This window comes from Vidua chalybeata, chromosome 8 (assembly GCF_026979565.1).
Source record: "Vidua chalybeata isolate OUT-0048 chromosome 8, bVidCha1 merged haplotype, whole genome shotgun sequence".
NCBI lineage: Eukaryota > Metazoa > Chordata > Aves > Passeriformes > Viduidae > Vidua > Vidua chalybeata.
The window spans coordinates 26,439,768-26,459,204 of NC_071537.1; the positions used below are offsets into that span (position 1 = coordinate 26,439,768).

A 19,437-nucleotide genomic window follows, 5' to 3' on the forward strand; every position below is an offset into this window, starting at 1 on the left:
CATTGAGCTAATCCCATTGTTCTGTATCACTCCACATTTGTCCCCCACACTGTGTGAGAAGCTCCCAGCTGAGGACCCTTTGCATTCTACAGATAAGTTACAGTTCAGTTTTTCCTCTGAGTTTATTTCATCTCAAATAGAAATAATTTACAAAGAAAGGAGCCTAGTCCTGCTGTTTTTCACTAGAAAATGTAGCCTAGCTTCTAAGATGAAATGGAAGTAGCCCAGTCATGGCATAGATACTATCAGAAATATGCTCAGAAGGTGTTTGTCCTGAATGCTCAGAAGGTGTTTGTCCTCAGGCAAAGATACAATAACACCTTTGTTTTACACACTTCTCCTACTAGGCTATAGACCAAGATGCAGAAGAACCCAACAACATCGTGGATTATTCCATCATGCAAGCAGATCCAGCCAATGTGTTTGACATAGACCAAAGCACTGGGGAAATCAAGCTGAAATCCTATATCCGATCTCTGGACATCATCCACAACATCACAAACAATAAAGACTGCATATGGTCATTGGTGGTCCAGGCCAAAGACCGAGGCTCCCCGTCCTTCAGTACCACAGCAGTTCTGAAGATTGATATCACAGAAGAGGTAAGCAAATGTTTTAGAAAAATTCTTATGGGAGACAATCCCTGAAAGGCACCAAAGGGTAGACATTGCTTACTCCATTTCTTTCCTGACGTGGAGACATGGAGACTTTCTTGCCAGCTCTGTTTTGCAGAGTATTTCTATAGCCTTGTGGTGAAGTTGGATTCTACAGCCACAAATGTGAAAGATATTTTGATCAGAAATATTGCAAAGGTACAAAGGTAGGAGCATAATGTAACCGGAAGATGAGTTTTTTGTTCGAGATTGTTAGATATGAATTAAGGTCTATAGACTTCTGAGAGTGAAGCTAAATCCCAACTGCTAAATTTCTGCTGCTTTATTTTCATCCGGATTAAAAAAAAAATCTTTTTGCCTTACAAAAAGTGAGTGGAAAGCAGCTGGTGTCAGAGTGAAATAAATCAGAGAAATCAACCCAAGTGACATAGAAAAAGTGAGAAAAAAACTTTACAGAAATACTTTAAAGTACATAGAACTTTGGATGAGAGTTTAATAATTGCAGTATTATTAGCAGATGAAACAAGAAGACTCTCTTAGAGTCTTGCACATGTAGGTTGAGATTTTCCTTAGTCCAGCTTTTATGTCAGCTGAAGAACAAGCAGCGATTTATGGTTTGCAGCACACGCTTGCACAATTCTTATTTATTGTAACTGCCTTGCCATGCCTTTAACTAGGTACCAGCAGGGAGGAAATGGGCTTTAAAGTAAAAGAGAAACACATCATTAGCCTAACAGTCTCTGGACCATACACATAAACTGGGCAAAGATGTAAATCTCATCCAACAGACAGCAGCTGGCCTTCTCTTTGTTTGGTCATAATGCTCCCACTGCTCTTAGGTCTGTTAAAATCTTTCTTTGTTTTCTCCATCTCCTCCTATTCCACTGATACTCCATATGAGGCATATTCATATGATAGGTTTTGTACACAGTTCAGAGCCTGCTGGACTGCCAGGGGACTTGGGTCTGCCCTAGCCTGGCATGGGGCTGCCTTTTGGGGCTGGCCAGCCCCGTGGGCATGGGCTGGGCTTGCTGCTGCAAGGCTCTGCCATGTGGACCTGGGGGACTCTGCATGTGGGGTGTCTGTGGTAAGTCTACAGATTTAGCTGTTCTTACAGATACAAAGAATATGCTTAACACTTGGATTTCTCATGGAAATGAAGTTCTGATGGGTTTTATACAACCAACAAGAATTGCTGCCCACAGCCAAGAGTGGGAGTACTTGCCCTCCCTGCCTTGCTTCCAGGCTCCTCACAGGCTGCACGTTTCAGGAGTGCATGGCAGCGGGTGGACACAGGCACAGTCCTCAGGCATGTCCCTGCTGGTGGCCACCAGCCTTCCCTTCCCTCCCGGGTGAGCTGAAAACCTCTGTCAGCATGTGGGGCTGATGGGTGTGAGTGGAGGGAGGGTGTCCCACACCTCCCCTGCTGGGGAACAACATGTCCCTGAAGCAGCTGATGAAGGACAACTGCAAGGAAAGCAAAAGTAGCTGATACTTTGGGATAAGGAGTTTCCTGAATTTCCTTCTAGTGCTTGAAGCAATAGCAGTACCTGATGAAAGATGGTGTCTTGTATGAAGTCCCCTGTCTGCTCCCTTTTCTCCCTCTCCAGCACAAAGTGAGGGAGAGCCCTCCTCATAAAGTCTAAAGGGAAAGCAGAGAGCATGTGATGACATGGATTTTCTCACACACAGTTTTTTTCCTTCTTCCCATGCTTTTCTTGATGCCAAGTCTCAACAGAGAGTCTGAGATAGCAACAGCATCTTCTTTCTTCGAGTAGGTTTCTTCAGCAGGATCTGGGCTACTAATCTAGTGTCACATCTTCCATAACCTTTTGTACATGTGTCTATTACTTCTTCCATGGCTTGTAATGATTTGGGTTGGTTGGGTTGGGGGATTTTTTTTTTTATCCCATAGCATGCCATCTTTTTTGCAGAAACTAGATTTCAGTTTGCAGGTACGTGACATGCAAAACCCTTGGTCACTGCCTGTGTCCCAAGGACAGCACAGTCACTGCTGGCACTTTGTGAAGCAAACAATCTCTTGGTGTAGGCATATTGCATACACACTCTCTCTCTCCTTCTCTAAGGCTGTTACAAATGTGCATTTCATCCCTCTGTGCTCTAGCTGTACAAAGGCTCTTATTTTGCTGTTTGGTGGGCATTTATGTATTACTGATTTTGGATAAGGAGGATATTTTTGAATGCATCCTCTGGAGGTTTCCTGCAGTGTTAATCACAGTAAGTAATTAAACAGGCATATTTTCTGATTAACGTTTACCATTGCAATTAGCACAAGTCTGTGCCCTTCGAGATGGATGCCTTGTGGCTAAGTTCAGCAGTATTGCACATCAAAAGGACCTTCTCTTGGAATAATATAGTGCTAAAAGAATCCAAAGGCCTTTTAATTTAACTGAGTCTGATTTTATGGAAATTGGTATTGAGGGGCATCTGTTAATATCCTATCCTTTCACAATAAATAAAAAATACCCTTTTACAGAATAAAAAACATGTGCTGGAAAAGCCAGTCTTTTTCCATCCATATGTCTCACTCAGAAATCTATTCCTGCTGCCTGATATTTTCAGAGAAGGCTGATTCCCACTCCTGTTCCCGAAAGTTGGCCTGATGGGGGCATCCCTGGGACTCTTGATGACCCCACTGAGGTTCTGCAAATGTAGAGGGGGCGTTTATTTACACCTCCTCACAGACTGAGGCTTAAGTCCATATTTAGACAGCATAATCTGTAGTTCTTAATAGCTTTGACCACTCATTTAGACTTCTAAATATAGCTGGTGAGTCTTAGTTTTAGATTCTCTTAACTGAAATGTTCAACAAAAATCTTTGAAGTAACATGGAGATCTTTTCCTCTCTCGTACTAATGGCAACCATGGGAGCTGTGGTTGATGGCACTGAACAGCCCTTGCCACATTTGCAGAGCAGTTACCCTCTTTCCACAGTTTCATGGACTTGAAAAAAATATTGGTTTGATTTGAGAAGTTTTGCTTCATGCTGGTGTTTGTATTGCAAAGCGATGCAAACACAGCCTTCATATACAGTGATAGCACTGAGCTTGGGGATAAGCACTGCAGGGGCAGCTGGTGTTCTACCTCAGATCAGGAGTCACTTCTAAAGCAAATCTCCTGATCATCCCCACATACTGTGGGATGGCCTGCTCCTCACATAGCTCCAAGCACCAAGGTGGACTTCTTTCAGAGGAAAATGAAAATGTGTTTTGGGAGCACACCTAGTGTTCCTGGGCACCAATAGGCAGTCCCTCCCTGCAACCAGGCTAGAACAAAACCCCAGAAACACTGAATGTGTGGAAGTGGGCTCCTCAGAACCAGCTGGTTCATTGCACAGATTGTACAGATCCACTTGCTCGAGTCAACACAGCCCGAGTTGTCTTTAACACAATCACTGAACCAAACATTTAAAATCGAGTCCAACTGTTAACCCAGCACTGCCAAGTCCATCACAAAACCATGTCCCTTAAGTGCCACTTCTACAAATAATCTGCAATAGCTTGGGCTCTTAACAGGTTTGCCTACTTACTTAGACTCCTAAATATAGCTGGTGAGCCTTAGCTGCTCTTGTGATTGAAGAGCTCAACCTCATTCCTTTTGGGTCCAGCTTCTGGATATTTGGCCCACATGCTCTGCTCACTGCAACCCATGCATTAGGAAAGGCTCTTGAGAAGCTACCACAGCTAAAAAAAAAGCAGCAGAGCATAATCTTCTGTGTGAGTATTTTAACTCCCTTGATGTCTGTTAAGAAGGAGTGTTTCTTCCAAATCCTGGCCCACAGAGATATGACAGCTTTAATTTAGTCATGTATCTGCTTTATTTTATGTGTACCAGAAAAACTAATACCCTTCAAAATGCAGCCTGCCTTTTAGGAAAAAACAACAGCTTCAGCAATTGCAAAGTGGCACTGTTTGTTGAGCTGGCTACATGGCACTGCTGGTAATCAACACAAGGACTTGATGTTTTAAATGTGCACTTCCCATAAGTCTCTCTACAGCCTGGCTAAGATTATGGCATTCCTAGCCTGTATTGCAAGTTATTCCTTCTATTTATCCTGACAGTGTCATGGCCATGACAAACAGGAACTCTCCCACTGTGTGTTTACAAAATACCTGATGTTTTTATGCAGAACAGTTGCTGTCCAAGGCTAATTCCAGGCAAAGCTTTGTATAGTAGAGGTCAAGTAACTAAAATAGAGGCTGAACCAGCTAGCTGTTAATGGGTTTAGTTTTGGTATTAATCATCTCTTCATCATTGGAGGCTCTGAATAGATGCCAGACTTTCTGAGACCAGGCGACTGAACAAAGCCAAATGTCAAAACTCTCCATACAGTTTTTATCTGTTCTTACCTCTGCAGCTGTAAAGCACAGGCAACGTGTACTTCTGTCTAATCTCATTTATTCAAGGTTTTCAAATAGCTAGTCAGATACTCTTCAGCCATCAGTGCCTTCCTGTAAAATAGATATTGACAAAACTCGTAACAGGTGGACTCAGGTCGTGTAGTACTTAGCAGGGTTTATCTGACACTTGATTCATCTGACTTTCACATGAAGTTAAGTAAGCCAGGGTAGAATTTCTATCATCTGATGGGATTTAAGTACAAAAAAAATCCATGTAATGCAGAACAGCAAAGCTGATGTGAGTCTAAGCTCCACCAAAGCCATGGGCTGCTTTGCTTTTGGTTTCAGGTCCACTCCTAATTAAATACTGGAAGAACTCTCTGTACAGCAAAATTATGAAAATTTGTCCCTACTTGCCCAGTGACATGGTCTGTGAGTTTCACTAGCATTTCTTTGCCCCTTTCTTGTTGGCAATGGGGCACATTCAGGGTAGGAGAAGAGTGAGCTTGATAATGTGTTTGAGATAGATTGTGAAAAAACAGAAATTAAGACAAGGAGGTGTTTATTAGCTCATTTATATGCCCCAAGTTTATGGATGTGACATTAATGATGAGAGGTACTCTGAAGCACACTCTGGGATACTCTTAGTCATCTTCCCCCACAGACTGGGGAGGGCAAAGAGATGGGCATCCTAGATTAGAGTCATACAGCAAAATCCATCTGATCTACAAGTCAGAGGTTCAAGTCCAAGCTACTGACAAGGTTCTCCTTATACACACTGTCTTTGATACCTATTTTGGCACATGGTGACTACTGCTCCAGAGAGGTCCTTTTCTTCCCATTGACCAAAAGCTGGAGCTTAGACCTCTAACTAAAACACAGATCACTGGACATGCAAAGTTTGGGTGAGGATTCCCTCCTGTAGTCAAAGACAGGGGACTAGGGCACAGTGGACAGCCCTGTCTTTCTGCAGCCACACATCACCTTATGACCAACTCTCAGTAAACAAAACTGCATGTGACTGTGCCATTTCTGAATGATCTCCTGGCCTTACGTAGCACTACTGTCTGTTCAGCCTATATTCATGATTAACTTCTCTTGGAAACGCAGTCCAAGGATAGGCTACGATGCCCTAAATTGGGGTGATCTATGTGCCATGCCTCTAGCCTTTACTCCCCAATCAGCCAGCTGTTTATATGTGCTTCCTAACTTCTTTTACTGTTTCTGGATTCAGTTCAACATCATTGCAACTGCCTCCTCTCCTGTGCCTAGTTCAACACTTAGCTCCATTTATTTTATAGGCTCTCTATCCTGTACACATTTCAGCCTAGTTCCCCAGCTGTATTTATAATATATACTGGCCTCTTTCAAATATAACCATGTGAGGGTTGACCATTTCTCTTATTTTTGATATTTCCAGATCAAGTCCAGGGTAAAATCCTATATTTTAGGCCTCAAGAAGCGTCCATGGACAATATATGGAATATGCATGAGTGGCGTCCTTTCCACCATTTCTGTTACAATGGTGATCTCCACCATCATGTACTGGAAAAGTGTGAAAAGATCCAAGCTCCACCCGCAGGGCAAAATCCGCAAAATTATACGGGGACCTCCAAGACGCACAGTGTGCTAAGCTGGAAAATGAACTGGCCATTCATTTGTCCTTAATATGCCATATGTAGCTTATGTCATTACTGATTTCTTTTCTTTCTATAAACAAAGCTCTTTAGCTCCACTTATCTCCCCTACCTCAAAGAGTTTTGTTATGTCTGTAAAAGAGTACTTGAAAACAGAATGCAGCACATATCTGCTAACTACTCATTTGTACACTGACATTTTATAAGCAGAAGCTTTCTCCTAATCCTTTTCAATGCCATGTTCAGTAATTGAACCAATTATTTTCTTGTTCCATTCTTGCAAGTTAAACACTATGGTCACATGCAGGAATCTGCCCTAATTTGGTGGCAGTGCTTCTGTAAGCTTTTGTGTTCAAGTCATCTACCTCACAATATTATAATGTTTACCCAGTCTCCAGCCCCATCTAAATTCTCCACAACTGAACTGGCTGTATGCCTCTCATATTTTTTTTTAGAGACAACTTTCATCAATCAGCTCTACTTGTAACATATTTTGGACAAATGAAATTCCTGGGTCACTGTCTGTCCCCTAGAGTAAGTCATGTGTTTTCTTTGTACTCCTTTACAGACTCTTCACAAAGGGCCTATGGCCGCCTTTTTGATGCAAACTAAAGATAACCCCATGAAAGCCTTAGGAGTGCTAGCTGGTGTCATGGGCATAATGGTGCTGATAACTATCATGATCTCTACTGCCATGTTCTGGCGCAACAAGCGGTCCAACAAAGTCATGCCGGTGAGAAGGATCATAAAAAAGAGACAGATGCCGCCATCCCGGACAGTCAGGATGGAGTGGCTGAAGTTCAAGAGGCCCAGCAACGCTGCAGAGAAGTTTGTCGTTGAGGAGGACGTGAAGAGCCTACACAATGAGAACAGCAACAATAACGTTCAGGTCATCCCCGTGCCGCCGGCAGCCCCCCTGCCCCCGCCACCCCCTGCCCTCGCTCCCCGGGGCGATGCCCCAGGGTGGCGGGTGCCAACTGTGTCTGGGTCCCTCACTCCCAAGCATATAATCAAGCCACCGAAGAAGAAAGGTCACAGCAGCACCCACAACGCCCTCGTGTCAGAGCTAAAAATGAGGTTTGAGAAGAGGAATGCAGCTTATGGGGAGCCCCACATCTAGGTGCTCTCAGCAGGCCCCAGAGACTGCAGACTGTGGCTGGGCATGGATGTTTTTACTTGCTGTCTCTTCCCTGTGTCTGTCAGCACCCTGTGAACCAGAGCAGCTTCTCGCTGTGATAGCCACCCCTCACCTTCTGCAAGTACCATCGTGACAGCGGTTCCCTTGGCCGTGTCCCGTGGGCCCTCCCTGCAGCTGTGTCTGACCACGGTGCTGAGTGCACCAGCCACAGCCTCCCCAGGTGAACAGGGACTCAGGTTACCCCTGGTTTGAAGATCTCTGCCCAGAGCTTGGGTTTTCAAACAAGATGCTCTGCAGCCAAGGCCCTGGTGGATGCTTCTTCTGACCTGGTCTGGCAGGTGGGTTTGAGGTGTCTGAAAATCCATCACTTCAATTCTCAGACCCATTTTTGAAGATGCTGGTCTGGCTGTGGCAGCAGCACTGAGTCGAGGTGCAGGTCTCCTACAGCAGTGACACTGCCCTGTCCCATGCACAATGTGCACAACAGCTGGCAGAGCGATGTGCTCGTGGCCTGAGTACCTTCATTCCCAAAAGGTAAGCAGACAGGCTCGGAGAAGTTCTTTGTTTTCCTGCAGCTTACGCTGGTTTTGCCAGAGCACATTGACATGATGCTGTGCTTTGCTCCTGCCCTGGACTTGCCTGCTGTGGAGGGACGGGATGGGCACCTCAGCCTTCCCTGGACCAGCAGGGGCAAGATTTGAGCACGGAAGTTCAATAGCAGCACTCAGCACTGCCTCCTTCTGACACTGAGCCCCAAAAGAGCAGGAGTCCAGCAGGAGAAGGACGTGAATAAAAACACTGGGAAGACAAGATAAAACTGAGAGGCAAATGATAAGCAGAAGACAGAGACAAGTGCTGTAAAGTTGCATATGTTGGTCAGGAAAGTGTCTGGAAAGATCATGTGGTGTTGTACACTGCTAGCAGAAGGTGTCAAGGAATATATTTCATCACCTCTCCTGGCTTGTTTTGCACACTGGTGTGTGCAAAAGGAGTTTTCCACAAAATATTCAGTTATTTCGTATCAGTATTTTTGAGTGAATTAAACAACAGTTGATGGAAGGGGACTGGCAGGGCAGCTGACAGGTTTTTTTTCCTGTTACGTGACAGTAAAAAGGAACCAAGAGCAGAGCACTGGATCTACCCCACAGACTCGCCCTCAGGTTGGTTTTGGAGGAGATGTTTTTTTAGCTGGACCTGTCTGTTTCTCATCCCCTGGGGAGAAGGCAGCACCAACCGAGCTGCCTGGGTAGCAGCACCCTGCACCCTCTCTCTGAGACCCAGCCCTGCAGAGAAGCTGTGCTGTCATGGTACCAGGAACATCAAGGTGGGGAGCACACCGTGTTAATTCAAGGGGTTCATGAGAGTTCTCCAGCTGTCATTTCAGTTGAACCAGCAGGCCTGGCCCTCAGGATCTCCTCTCACTCCAGTAGCTGAAAACCAGGACTTCATCAGTTTAGAGGATGCCTGGTTGAATATGAAATTATGCAGTTACAAGGAAAATCTTGTATTTTTTAACTTCAGTTCAATCTGCCTAGAAGCCATAGTGCTCATTGCTCATGTCACCCGTGAGCTGAGCCAGCAGCTGTAGCCAAGAGGTGCAGGAGAGTCCCAGCTGGGGGCCATGTCAGGAAGGCTGCTCCCAGAGCCTCTCCTGTCACATCTCTCATTTTCTCTACTGTTTTCTTGCTTATCCCTCCTCCTCGGGCCCTGTGATGTGAGGCCAAGTTCTCACCTGTCCAATTGCCACATCCTTGTCCCCTGGCCATAAGCTGGCTGGAGGGAGGGGACGTGCAGCCCCTGACCCCAGTCCTGCTGCTCTGTGCAAGCACCTGACTTCTGCTGGCTGAATGTCTGCAGGTTCTGCAATGTTCCCCCAAGTTCCTGATTTATTCCCCATTCCACTGTCTTCCCAGTTTTGTGTTATTGCCAGTATTCAGTGTTCATTCTCTAATGAGGAAAGCCTATAAAGACCATTCAATTAAGTCAGATTTAACAGGAATTACAGGCTTATAGTCTTAGAGATTATATTTAAGAGGCAATAAAGATGTTTTATTACTATGTTGTGAGACTCTTTCCCAGTTACTCTGTATTTCAACTTCAAGGGTTTTTTTGGTTTTTTTTTTTTTTTTAATAAATAAATTTTCTAAAAATCTGCAAAAGGTGCTTCTGTGTGCTTCTGCTGGCAACGATGCCTTGTGTTCACCTGACAGCCACAGGCAGCCAGGCCACTTTTTAGGATGGCCAAAAGGACCCTTCTGTGGGCTGTGAGTCAGGAGAGGGGCTGTGTGGTTTTTGGACAACACCAGGCTGGAAGGAGGGCAGGTGAGAAGCTGGACGCCACTGGCACAGGCCATGGGCAGGGTCACAGGAGCCCCTGGCCGTGGTACAGCCCACTGCAGCATGCCCTGGGGCAGGGACGTTCAGTCTGATGCCAGTGTCTGCGATTTGCTATGAACTTCCTCCACGTGGTCAGGGCATGTTTTGTCTTGCCCTAGCTGTTTCCTCACTGTGATTCAGCAGCTCTCTCCAGTCTCTACAGTGTGCTGACGTCCCTCCCTGCTGACTGGGATGGAAGAAGGCCGGTCATTACTGACGGTGCTTTGTTATTTACTCCCCCTCACCCACGGCCCCACATTGGTCTTCAACCAGCATCAGCTCATGCCTCACTCTGTACTAGCTGTGTCTGCAGGTGGTTTTCCCAGGACAAGGTTTTCCTGCTTGGCCAGCTGCTGCTGCCCCTTCCTCACCACTTCAGACCCCTGTGACTTGTACTGAAGCTGCCTGGCCTCCTCCATCCCCGCAGCCAAACCCCAGAGCTCCTTGTAATCCAGGTTTCTTTACAATTTGTAACTGTAAAAGGCCAGAGATGAAGCACAGGACCTCTGTGTATTCTGAAAACCTGTCGTGTTTATTCCTTTGACACTAAAAGACTGACAAGCCTAGGATGTCCTGTGAAGTATTAACAGTGAGAGTCAGCAGTGACAAAACAGATCTGTTCAAAAGCTGTGCAGTACGGTACAGCAGAAGGAGGTGCTGGGAGAGGAATCATAGGCCCTGAGGAGAGACAGCATGGAAAACACACACCAAAAAACACACCACCACAATTAGAAAGCCAAGCTACCACAGCATGAATTTCACAACAGCTGGGGTGTCTAGTCTAGATTTTTCTTTTTGAGATGATCTATAACACATATAACAAGGGCTGTGGGTCTGTGGGCCACATGCTTTGGTTGTGCTGGAAAGCATGAGGTCAAAAAAAGAAAAATAGTAAGTCACATGTCCTCAGACCTCTGAGAATCACAGCACTGAGCTGCTTCACAAGCAGGAGGCAGTTGCTTTTACACGCATCTTTGGGTTTTTTTTGCCTCTAGCAAAGAGGTGAGCTTTGGTTTCAAAGCAGCAGGGTAGGCAGGCACCTGTTTGCACTTAGGGAATGTGCCTGGTTTGCATCCTCAGCTCCCAACCCCCTGCTCCACTATGTTCTCTGCCCCTGTCCACTTATTCCACTAGCCTAGTTCAAGCACTTGCACTTTTCCTGTTTGTGGTACAACCAAAGCTGTGAATCTCTTAGGGCTGCGTAAACCTTAAGGAGGAGTAAGAAAAAAAAAAAAAAAACCAGCCAAAAAAGGAAAAAAAAATCAAAACAAACAAAAAACCCACCCCCAACACCAACACCTCTGGTCAAAAAAAAAAAACAACTTTTCTCCAACTAAAATAAAATCTCTTCATCGTGTTGACCCAATCCTCCCCACCATTTGTTGTTGCTGGGCTGTGATGGCAGGCGTGCCCAGCTTCCCTGTCCATTCCCAGCAGCTGGCACACAGGAGAACCGGGCACCGAGCACTGGACAGAGCTGCGGACACAAATATTTAAAGACACACCTGTGTGGGTGAGTGAGGGGACACTTCTGCCTTTGGCCACAAGCATTGCTATTGGTTCGGGGGTTGCTTTTTGTTAGTGTTGGTTTTCTTGGTGTGTCAGTGTGCGTTGCTCCGTGACAGTGCTGCAGGGACAGCCCGGGGCGATGGCGGCGCAGCTGCACCCACAGCTGCGGCCGGGCAGCCCGGGCGCCTCCATTCCAGGGCTCCCCACGCGTGCGGCCAGCACCGGCGGTGCGCCCGCCGTGCCCCGGGCCTCGCAGCGCAGAGCCGCCCTGGCGCTGTCCTTCGAGACGGCCAGCACCGGCTGCGGCCCGCGGTGGCGAGCGGAAGGTGCCGCAGCGCGGCAGGGCCGGGCTAGTAGAGGTCGGCGCTGTTCCTGTGGGGCGGCCGGGCCTTGCCGGGCTCCGGGCGGTCCGGAGGCCGCCGTGCGCCGCCGTCGGGGCGGCAGAGCCCGTCCTCGCTGCCGGCGGGCAGGCTGTCCAGCGTGCTCTCCTTGCTGCCCGCGGCCTGCGCCGGGCCCCCGCGGCGGCGGCGCGGGCAGGCGCTAGGGCAGCGGGCCAGGCAGCCGGGCAGCGCCTCGGCCGTGCAGGCGTACATGCCGGCCGGCACGGCCAGCACCATGGCGCACACGATGACCACGATGTGGATGAGCTTCTCGCGCTGCTCCATCTGGCTGACGTCGCTGCCCGTGACGAAGACGACGCACTGGCCCTTGCGGGGAGCCTGGTTGCGCACGGCCACGCACACCTCGTACTTGGTGGCGGGCAGCAGGTCGGTCACCGAGTACGTGTTGACGCCGGGCCCGATGTAGATGGTGTCCTTCTGGGCGGCGTCGTAGCGGCCCACAAGGAGGGTGTACCAGGTCTCCCCCGGCTCCGCTGCCGCCGCCGCCGCCGCGAACCACTCCAGCGTGATGCCGTAGACCGTCTGCTTGGCGATGCGCACCTCCACGTGGGCGCCCGGCTCCGCGGGGGCCATGGGCGCCCAGCCGCGCGGCGTGGTGGACGCCCACGGGGCCACCACGCGGAGGTTGATGGCCACCGAGGTGTTGCCCAAGAAGTTTGCGGCTGTGCAGGTGTAGTTGCCGGCGTCTGCTGGCCGTGCCGCCGGGATCAGCAGCTCCGAGCGGACGGCGTCCTCGCTGATGGGCTCCGTGGTCACTGCGGGCAGAGGTGAGCGGGTCAGCAGGGAGCCACCGTGCCCTTGGGCAGCCCCAAGGCCGGTCTGGGACGGGACCCTCCCTGCCCAGGGACAAAGGAAGAGGGGCACAGGAATGTGCCACACCCCCCAGAGCTGACAGCAAAGCGTTGTCTGTCTGAAGGGCAATAAACGCGTTGGGCACCCAGGCATGGGAGACATGGGGTGTGTCCGACCCCTGACCCAGTACAAGCAGCTGGAGAAGCTGCTGCGGGCAGAGGCCGAGCTGCCCATTGCCATCAGCATTCTTAGGTCAGGGCAAACCAGGAGAGGCATTGAGGAGACGCACCTACATTTTGGACACATGCTCCATCCTGTGTTAGGATTAAAAATGTCAGTCTCAAGAGGCTCAGACCAAAATAGGTGTATGAAGCTAGAAAGTGTTGGGCTGGAAGTGAAATGCGGTTTTAAGAACAGTGTGAAACCCTGTCATCTACCCAAACAGAGGTGTGTGGCTGTGGTTGAGAAGAAACTGTATGTAATTAATCAGCATGTGCTTGTGAAAAGACACACAAGTGCTGCTACAGCACTGCAATTGAAGCAAATATCAGCCCAGGATTAAGGGCTAATGCTATCCTATTTAGTTAGCTGGCTTATTAGGGACACAGAACCTGTGTGCTGGCTGCCTGTGTGTCTTACTTTACCTGATGAAAATAGCAACTTGTCCTATTGAAGGCTCTTAGTAAAAATAAACATGAGGGAGGATGGATTGGGAGGAAGAGGAAAAGGTCTCATATTACAACACCTTTGCTAAAGAATGTAAATAAGCAATACTTCAGGTAAACAACAACCTCTGTTTCAGTTCACTCCAAACATGAATGGGCACAGACAGGAAACAGGGCTGCACAGTTTTGTGGTTTGTTTTCTATTTCTTGAGAGAATATATGGGAATAGTGTAGGAACATAGAAGTCTGCATATGGGTGTGGGCTCATACAAATACATCTACATGTACATATAATTATACAGAATGTGTGCAAATATATATAGTATATGACATAATAAATTGTGTAGTATATAATATATAGTAAATATACATGCATATTTTGATAACTACATTTTTATTAAATATGTGCAACTAATATAGGATTAGTAGCTCCTACAATCACGTATCATGAAGAAAGAGCTGCTTCTTAAAATCCACAAGTATGATAATTGTATAAAAATGAGGCCATGCTCCTTTTATCTTTGACTGATATCCTGCATGAAGCAGCTCTTCTTATGCTGGTCAGATGTGCTTAGATGCACAGGATGATTGAGATCATTTGGATAACTGCCACCACAATAACTGTGGTGTTCTAAAGGGGCTGGGTTGCTGTGGTGACTGTGATGGCCTGGAGACCCTATGTAAGTAGAATAGTACAGCATAAATTTTTAATTAAAAAAAAAAAAAAAAAGAAGAAGAAAAAGCTTTGCTTACCATTAAATGCCCTTAAAAGTTTGAGTGCATAGGTCCACCAGACAGCCGGGGAAGGGCTGGCTTGCACAAAGCAGGTCAGGGTGATGTTTAACCCTGCTGGGACTGTCAGGTTGGTGTCAAGGGCTGAGGTCAGGGGCTTCGTGCAGCTGTTAAGCTCCACTTCATGAAAAAACTTCCCTGTCCTGAATTTTGGGCCTGAGCAAGTTAAGTAGGAATTCATCAGAATAATAGGTGGGCCCACAGACTTGATAAACTGGACAAATCCCCGCAGGCGACAGTCGCAAATCCAGGGGTTGTCATGGAGGGCCAGGACGGCATTGGAAATAGCTTCTAGCGGCCCCTCCGTCCTCTGGCTTCTCTGGTACACGGGCCAGTTGTAGAAGACATCCCTGGATATGATGGTAAGCTGATTTGAGGACAGATCTAAATAGGTCAGGTTGGGCAGATAGCGGAGTGCGTGTTCTGGAAGGACGTCCAGCCGGTTGTGCTTCAGATCCAGGATTTTCAGAGTCGGGGTGTCTTGAAATGCTGTCCATGGCACTGAACTTAATTTGTTCCCTTGCAAGCGCAGCTCCTTCAGAGCTGGCAGATATTCCAGGCTCTTGATGTGCATCACTGTGATGTTGTTAAAATTGAGCCACAGATACTCCAAGGCACTAACGTTCTCAAAAGACCCACGAGGCAATTCTGTTAGGTGAGAATTTTCTATTCTGATTTTCCGGATGTCCTGAGGGATGTTTGCAGGGATCTGCCTCAGCAGTGCAGACATGCAGAGCAAACTCCTACGGAGAAAACCAGAAAATTTTCCAGGTCACAGACTACATTTGAGGCCAATAAACCAGTTCCCTATGCAGGTCTACAAGCACTTGAATAATTATAAGGTATTGTATACGGGGCATGCATAAGCCATCCATCCATCCATCCCTGGAGTTTATACCAATTTTGCTATAAAGAATGCAATTAAGTCATAAAAATGGCTATGTATGTAACTACATATCTCAGAGAAATAAGAGAGCTCTCATTCTATGCTCAAGAAAGCACAATTCAAGTATTAGAGGTGGCACTACATGCATAAATCTGCTTGGTTTTGGTGCTCACATCATCAGCACGTTCCTACTGGGACTGTCTGAGCCACTTCACTGGTGCTACAACAGGGGTAACAGTGTTCTTACCTTCCAAAGTTGTCCTGAGAACAAGAGCATCCTGTGATGCAAGATGAAACAGATGGGTTTATCTTGTGGAAGGCCAGAAGAAGAAGAAAAATATGACAGACAGGGTCCATATTCTCCTTTAAGAAAGCACTGTGCAGGGGTTTGCACCAAACACGCCAACAGCCTCCAAGAAGCAAATCCTATTACCTGTAATCTTCCTTGACGCAGAAATAAATCCTGCTGGGGACCCAACCCTAAGGAAGACATGTAGTGTGGTTCTCAGTCTGTGTCCAAGTGCTAAAAACCACCCCCAGGATCACTCTTGGCATTTCTCCTCCACCTGAGGGGATTCTGACAGACATATTTATTTGGTTGGGAATATGAAGATGGAGCCAAAACCACTTCTTTTGCCAAGCCCTTGCAAATAATTAACCAGGCCAATTTTTTTTTTTTTAAATTTCACAGAGTCTGTCTCTATCTCCTATATTTTAATGATTTTTATCAAGGCAGAAAGCCACAGTAAGGGCCAGACTTCAGCTGTAATGTCCATAGTGCCCCATTGCACAGTCCATCCTCCCCCAAACCCTGCCTGCAGTGCTGTGCAGGGTGTGTTCTGCTCATGGTGAGCATGAAGCCCGCTCCCCAGACCTAAAAGCATGGAAGCATAAGCATGGCAACTTTTTCCTTTGAAACATAGCTGTGGCCAGTCCATGGGTTTCTCTGAGTCTCTTAAAAAGTCAATCTCTTTGTAGAAATAAAAATTTTCAGTGCTGTTCTCTGGCTTCCCTTATAAGATGCATGGATGCATGCTGGCTACCTTTCCGTCATCTTGAAAAACTAAACCGTTCTGAAAAGGGATTTAGAGTAACCAAATTTATTGATCTCTTTTAAGCCAAAATAGCAGGTTTAGTTAAGCTTTCCAAGGAGTTCTGCGTTCTCCTGGGGCCATCTAGTGTGGATGGGCTTCACTACAGCCTGCACGGGAGCACGCCTGGGAAAAGGGCTGCACCTCACTGCCCGGGTGTGTGACGCTGGGTCACAAAGCAAGATTAACCTGAACCTGCTTAACCTCTAACCTATGGGACCAGGATAGGAAAGTACTTAAAGTGTGGCAGCTTAGAGCTATATGTGGCTCTCATGGTTGTGCTGCTTTCAACCTACAGAAGACACAGGCTTGATTCTGAAGTGTTTAAATCAACAGGAGCTTTTATTTCATGGCAAATCAGCAAAATGAACTGGTGGGGAAACTTCTGGGGACTGATACAGTGCTCTGTTACTGTCCTCCATGTACAGGAAACAGGCCACAAGGAATGGGCATGTGGGGATGCTATTTCTGGCAGTGACTCACATCTAACCACAAGCATAGGGGATTTTTATGGTTTGGGCTTTTTAGCTGAAATGTTCTTTATTTGTCCGTGGTGCAGTATTTGATTTTTCAACAGCTGCCCTATATTCAAACCTGTCAGTGGGCTGGGAAGGGGAAAGGCTGCTGGTCTGTAGCACAGCAGATGCAGCAGCTATAATCCCCCACTGGGAGGGTGGTGGCTGCTGAGGAGTTTCTTGGTGAAGCTGCTGCTGTTGTAGTGGGGGTGGCACCACTAGAGCTCCTGTCACCCGAGGCACACACACCTTGTGCACTTTCCATGTAGCCAAACAGAGGGGACACCCATCAGCAGGGCTGGCTGGCTAAACTGAGGATGTTGCAGGAGCAACAGTGGCAGCTGCCGTGGGAGGGTGTGTCCTTCCCCATCACCCATCAGTCACTGGTGCCTTTAGTCTCTTTCTGTGGTCTACCATGAAAATATTCCCTAATAAAACAGTTATCGTTTTTATAATAATAATTTTCTATTTTTACACTTTACAGTAATAATAAATATAAATTTACAATAATAAAATAATACAATATATTAAATAAAATAATACATGATTCTATATCATATTATATTATAAAATATTAACTAGAAAATAGAACATAACGTTACTTATATTATATTATATTATATTATATTATATTATATTATATTATATTATATTATATTATATTATATTATATATATATTATATTATATTATATTATAATTTTTAACTTTTTATATACTCAAGGTACTTAGTGTAAGTTTCTACTAAAAGCTAATATCTATATTCTAAATCTATATTTCTATTTCACCTTGTGGCTTCATATATTCCATTTTTCCAGGGGTTTCAGTTCAATTCCTGTGCCTGGATTTCCCTCTGGGCCTGTGCCCTGAGGGTCTTGCATTCCAGCATCTCCCTCTCCTATTATATTATTGTATATCGAATTACATTTTATTATAGATAACATAATTTATATTATATTATATTATATTATATTATATATATATTATATTATATTATATTATATTATATTATATATATATTATATTATATTATATTATATATTATATTATATATGCCATAATAATATTATTTTACTATAATAAAATAATACTATTTTACCCTTTACCACAGGCAATGACATTAATAAACTATTTATGATGTAATTAGTTAGAAAACTCCTGGGTGTCAGGAGTGAATCCTGGAGTTTGCCCATGGGTGAGCTGCAGGGCCTGGGAACAGAAAACTTTCACAGAGGCAGAAGAAAAGCAGTGCCTTGATATGTTCAGCTTTAGAGGGGATGGGACACCTCCCTGTGAGGGGATCAGTGGCTGAGCCCCCCCCAGATCACTGGCATGTTCAGTCAGGCTGGATAGTTGGCAGCCACGAGGGATGGAGACACCCATCAGTGCCTGGGGTTTATAAAGTACTAAAAGGTTTATAAACTACTGGAGTTTCCCTCCATGTACATCTTCAGGCACAATGCCAAATGTCCTGGGATGCAGGAAGCAAAATGATATCCAGCGTTCTCTGTTAGAAATACCTTATTTTAAATAAATGAATTGCTTAACAGAAAAATCAATAAAAAATATTTGCAGTTGTTTTCCATTTCCCACATGAGAATTCCTGCCAGTCTGACCTATCTTCTACAGGGCTAGAAAATGGCCTTTCAAAGAGTGGTGTTATTCAGTACCATGGGCCAATGCTCTGGCTGTTTTCAGGCTGACATTTATTTGCTGCTTGAGAGGCCATTTATCTAAATATATCCAAACCCCAAGTATATTCAGAAGGTTCAGTATTAACCTGAGAGTCCAGTGGTGAACCACTTAACTAAGTTGGATGAATTAGGGTAGAGAGAACGGGGGGGAGAAGGGGGGAGGGGGAAGTAAGGGAAATAAATCCCCCAGCATTATCCACAGTCATTATGTTCCCTACTGGACTGGGATTTTGCTGCCTTTTTAATTCTGCCCAGTTTATGCCTGCTTGTAAATGTAATGGTCACTATTGTGACAGCAGATGTCCACTCAGTTCAGCTGCTCTTTAACATCATGTGGCATCCCAACTGAAGCCAAAATGCAGAACAAACTGTCTCAAACTCTGCTCAAACAAGCTGTCAAAATAAATCTCCACAGAGACAGTGTCTATGGGAAGCGGAGTTTAAGAGACTGCGCTGATTGCCAAAGTAAATGCCAAGAGATCACCCACTGTGTGCTGCCAGCTATGGCTGGGGAGTCAAACTCCATCTTGAAATGACATTTCTTCTTGTAAGAAATCAAGTCTGGGCTGATGCTTTTCAATTAGTCCCTCTGCCACGGCTTTCAGTGTTAGAAATCACTGCTGGGCAGGACATAGGCATTGAAGGCTACAGTTGGGTGTTTCACACAGTGTATGTATCAAAGTGCTTAAAAAATGAGTTGACGTAATATGGTTTAGTGGGCATGGTAATATCCTGTCCAGGCTTGTTAAGAGGGAGTTCAATAGCAGATGTTTGCTTTGGTTCTTACAGCGCATCTTGAGAATTGACTTTAAACAAGAAAGAAATGGTTTCCTCCTTACCTGGAGGTAAGGATGAAACTAGGTGCCTAACAGCCCTTCCATGACAAACAGAAAATCCAATGAGGTACATCTTCACATGTCTGATACCTCTGAAAAGCTGACCCAGAGCATTGAAGTCACATCAGTTT

At 45.9% G+C, this 19,437-nt stretch overlaps 2 protein-coding genes across 2 annotated transcripts in view; one reads left to right on the forward strand and one right to left on the reverse strand.

Moving 5' to 3' along the window:
• The window catches only part of CDHR1 (cadherin related family member 1), a 45,449-nt gene extending 35,603 nt beyond the window's left edge, over positions 1–9,846 (forward strand). The window contains exons 16-17 of the mRNA XM_053949699.1: positions 348–602; positions 7,181–9,846. Of these exons, the coding sequence (XP_053805674.1) occupies positions 348–602; positions 7,181–7,732 (807 nt within the window). The 3' untranslated portion in view covers positions 7,733–9,846. The remainder of the gene's footprint in view (positions 1–347; positions 603–7,180) is intronic.
• An 815-nt stretch (positions 9,847–10,661) lies between these two features.
• On the reverse strand, positions 10,662–15,528 carry LRIT2 (leucine rich repeat, Ig-like and transmembrane domains 2). Its single transcript, XM_053949701.1, has 3 exons — positions 15,419–15,528; positions 14,247–15,028; positions 10,662–12,791 (listed from the first exon to the last, which is right to left on the reverse strand). Exons 1-3 carry the CDS (start codon positions 15,526–15,528, stop codon positions 11,986–11,988), a joined length of 1,698 nt encoding a protein of 565 aa, XP_053805676.1. The 3' UTR covers positions 10,662–11,985.
• Between the last annotated feature and the right edge of the window lie 3,909 nt (positions 15,529–19,437).

What these genes read in the sequence shown, in the direction of transcription:
- LRIT2 (XM_053949701.1), bottom strand. Translation starts at nt 15,528, where the DNA reads ATGGACCCTGTCTGTCATATTTTTCTTCTTCTTCTGGCCTTCCACAAG. An exon ending in TCTCAGGACAACTTTGGAAG is followed by an intron (nt 15,029 to 15,418) that starts GTAAGAACACTG and finishes TTTTCTCCGTAG; the next exon opens with GAGTTTGCTCTGCATGTCTG. An exon ending in ACTTTTAAGGGCATTTAATG is followed by an intron (nt 12,792 to 14,246) that starts GTAAGCAAAGCT and finishes CTCTGCCCGCAG; the next exon opens with TGACCACGGAGCCCATCAGC.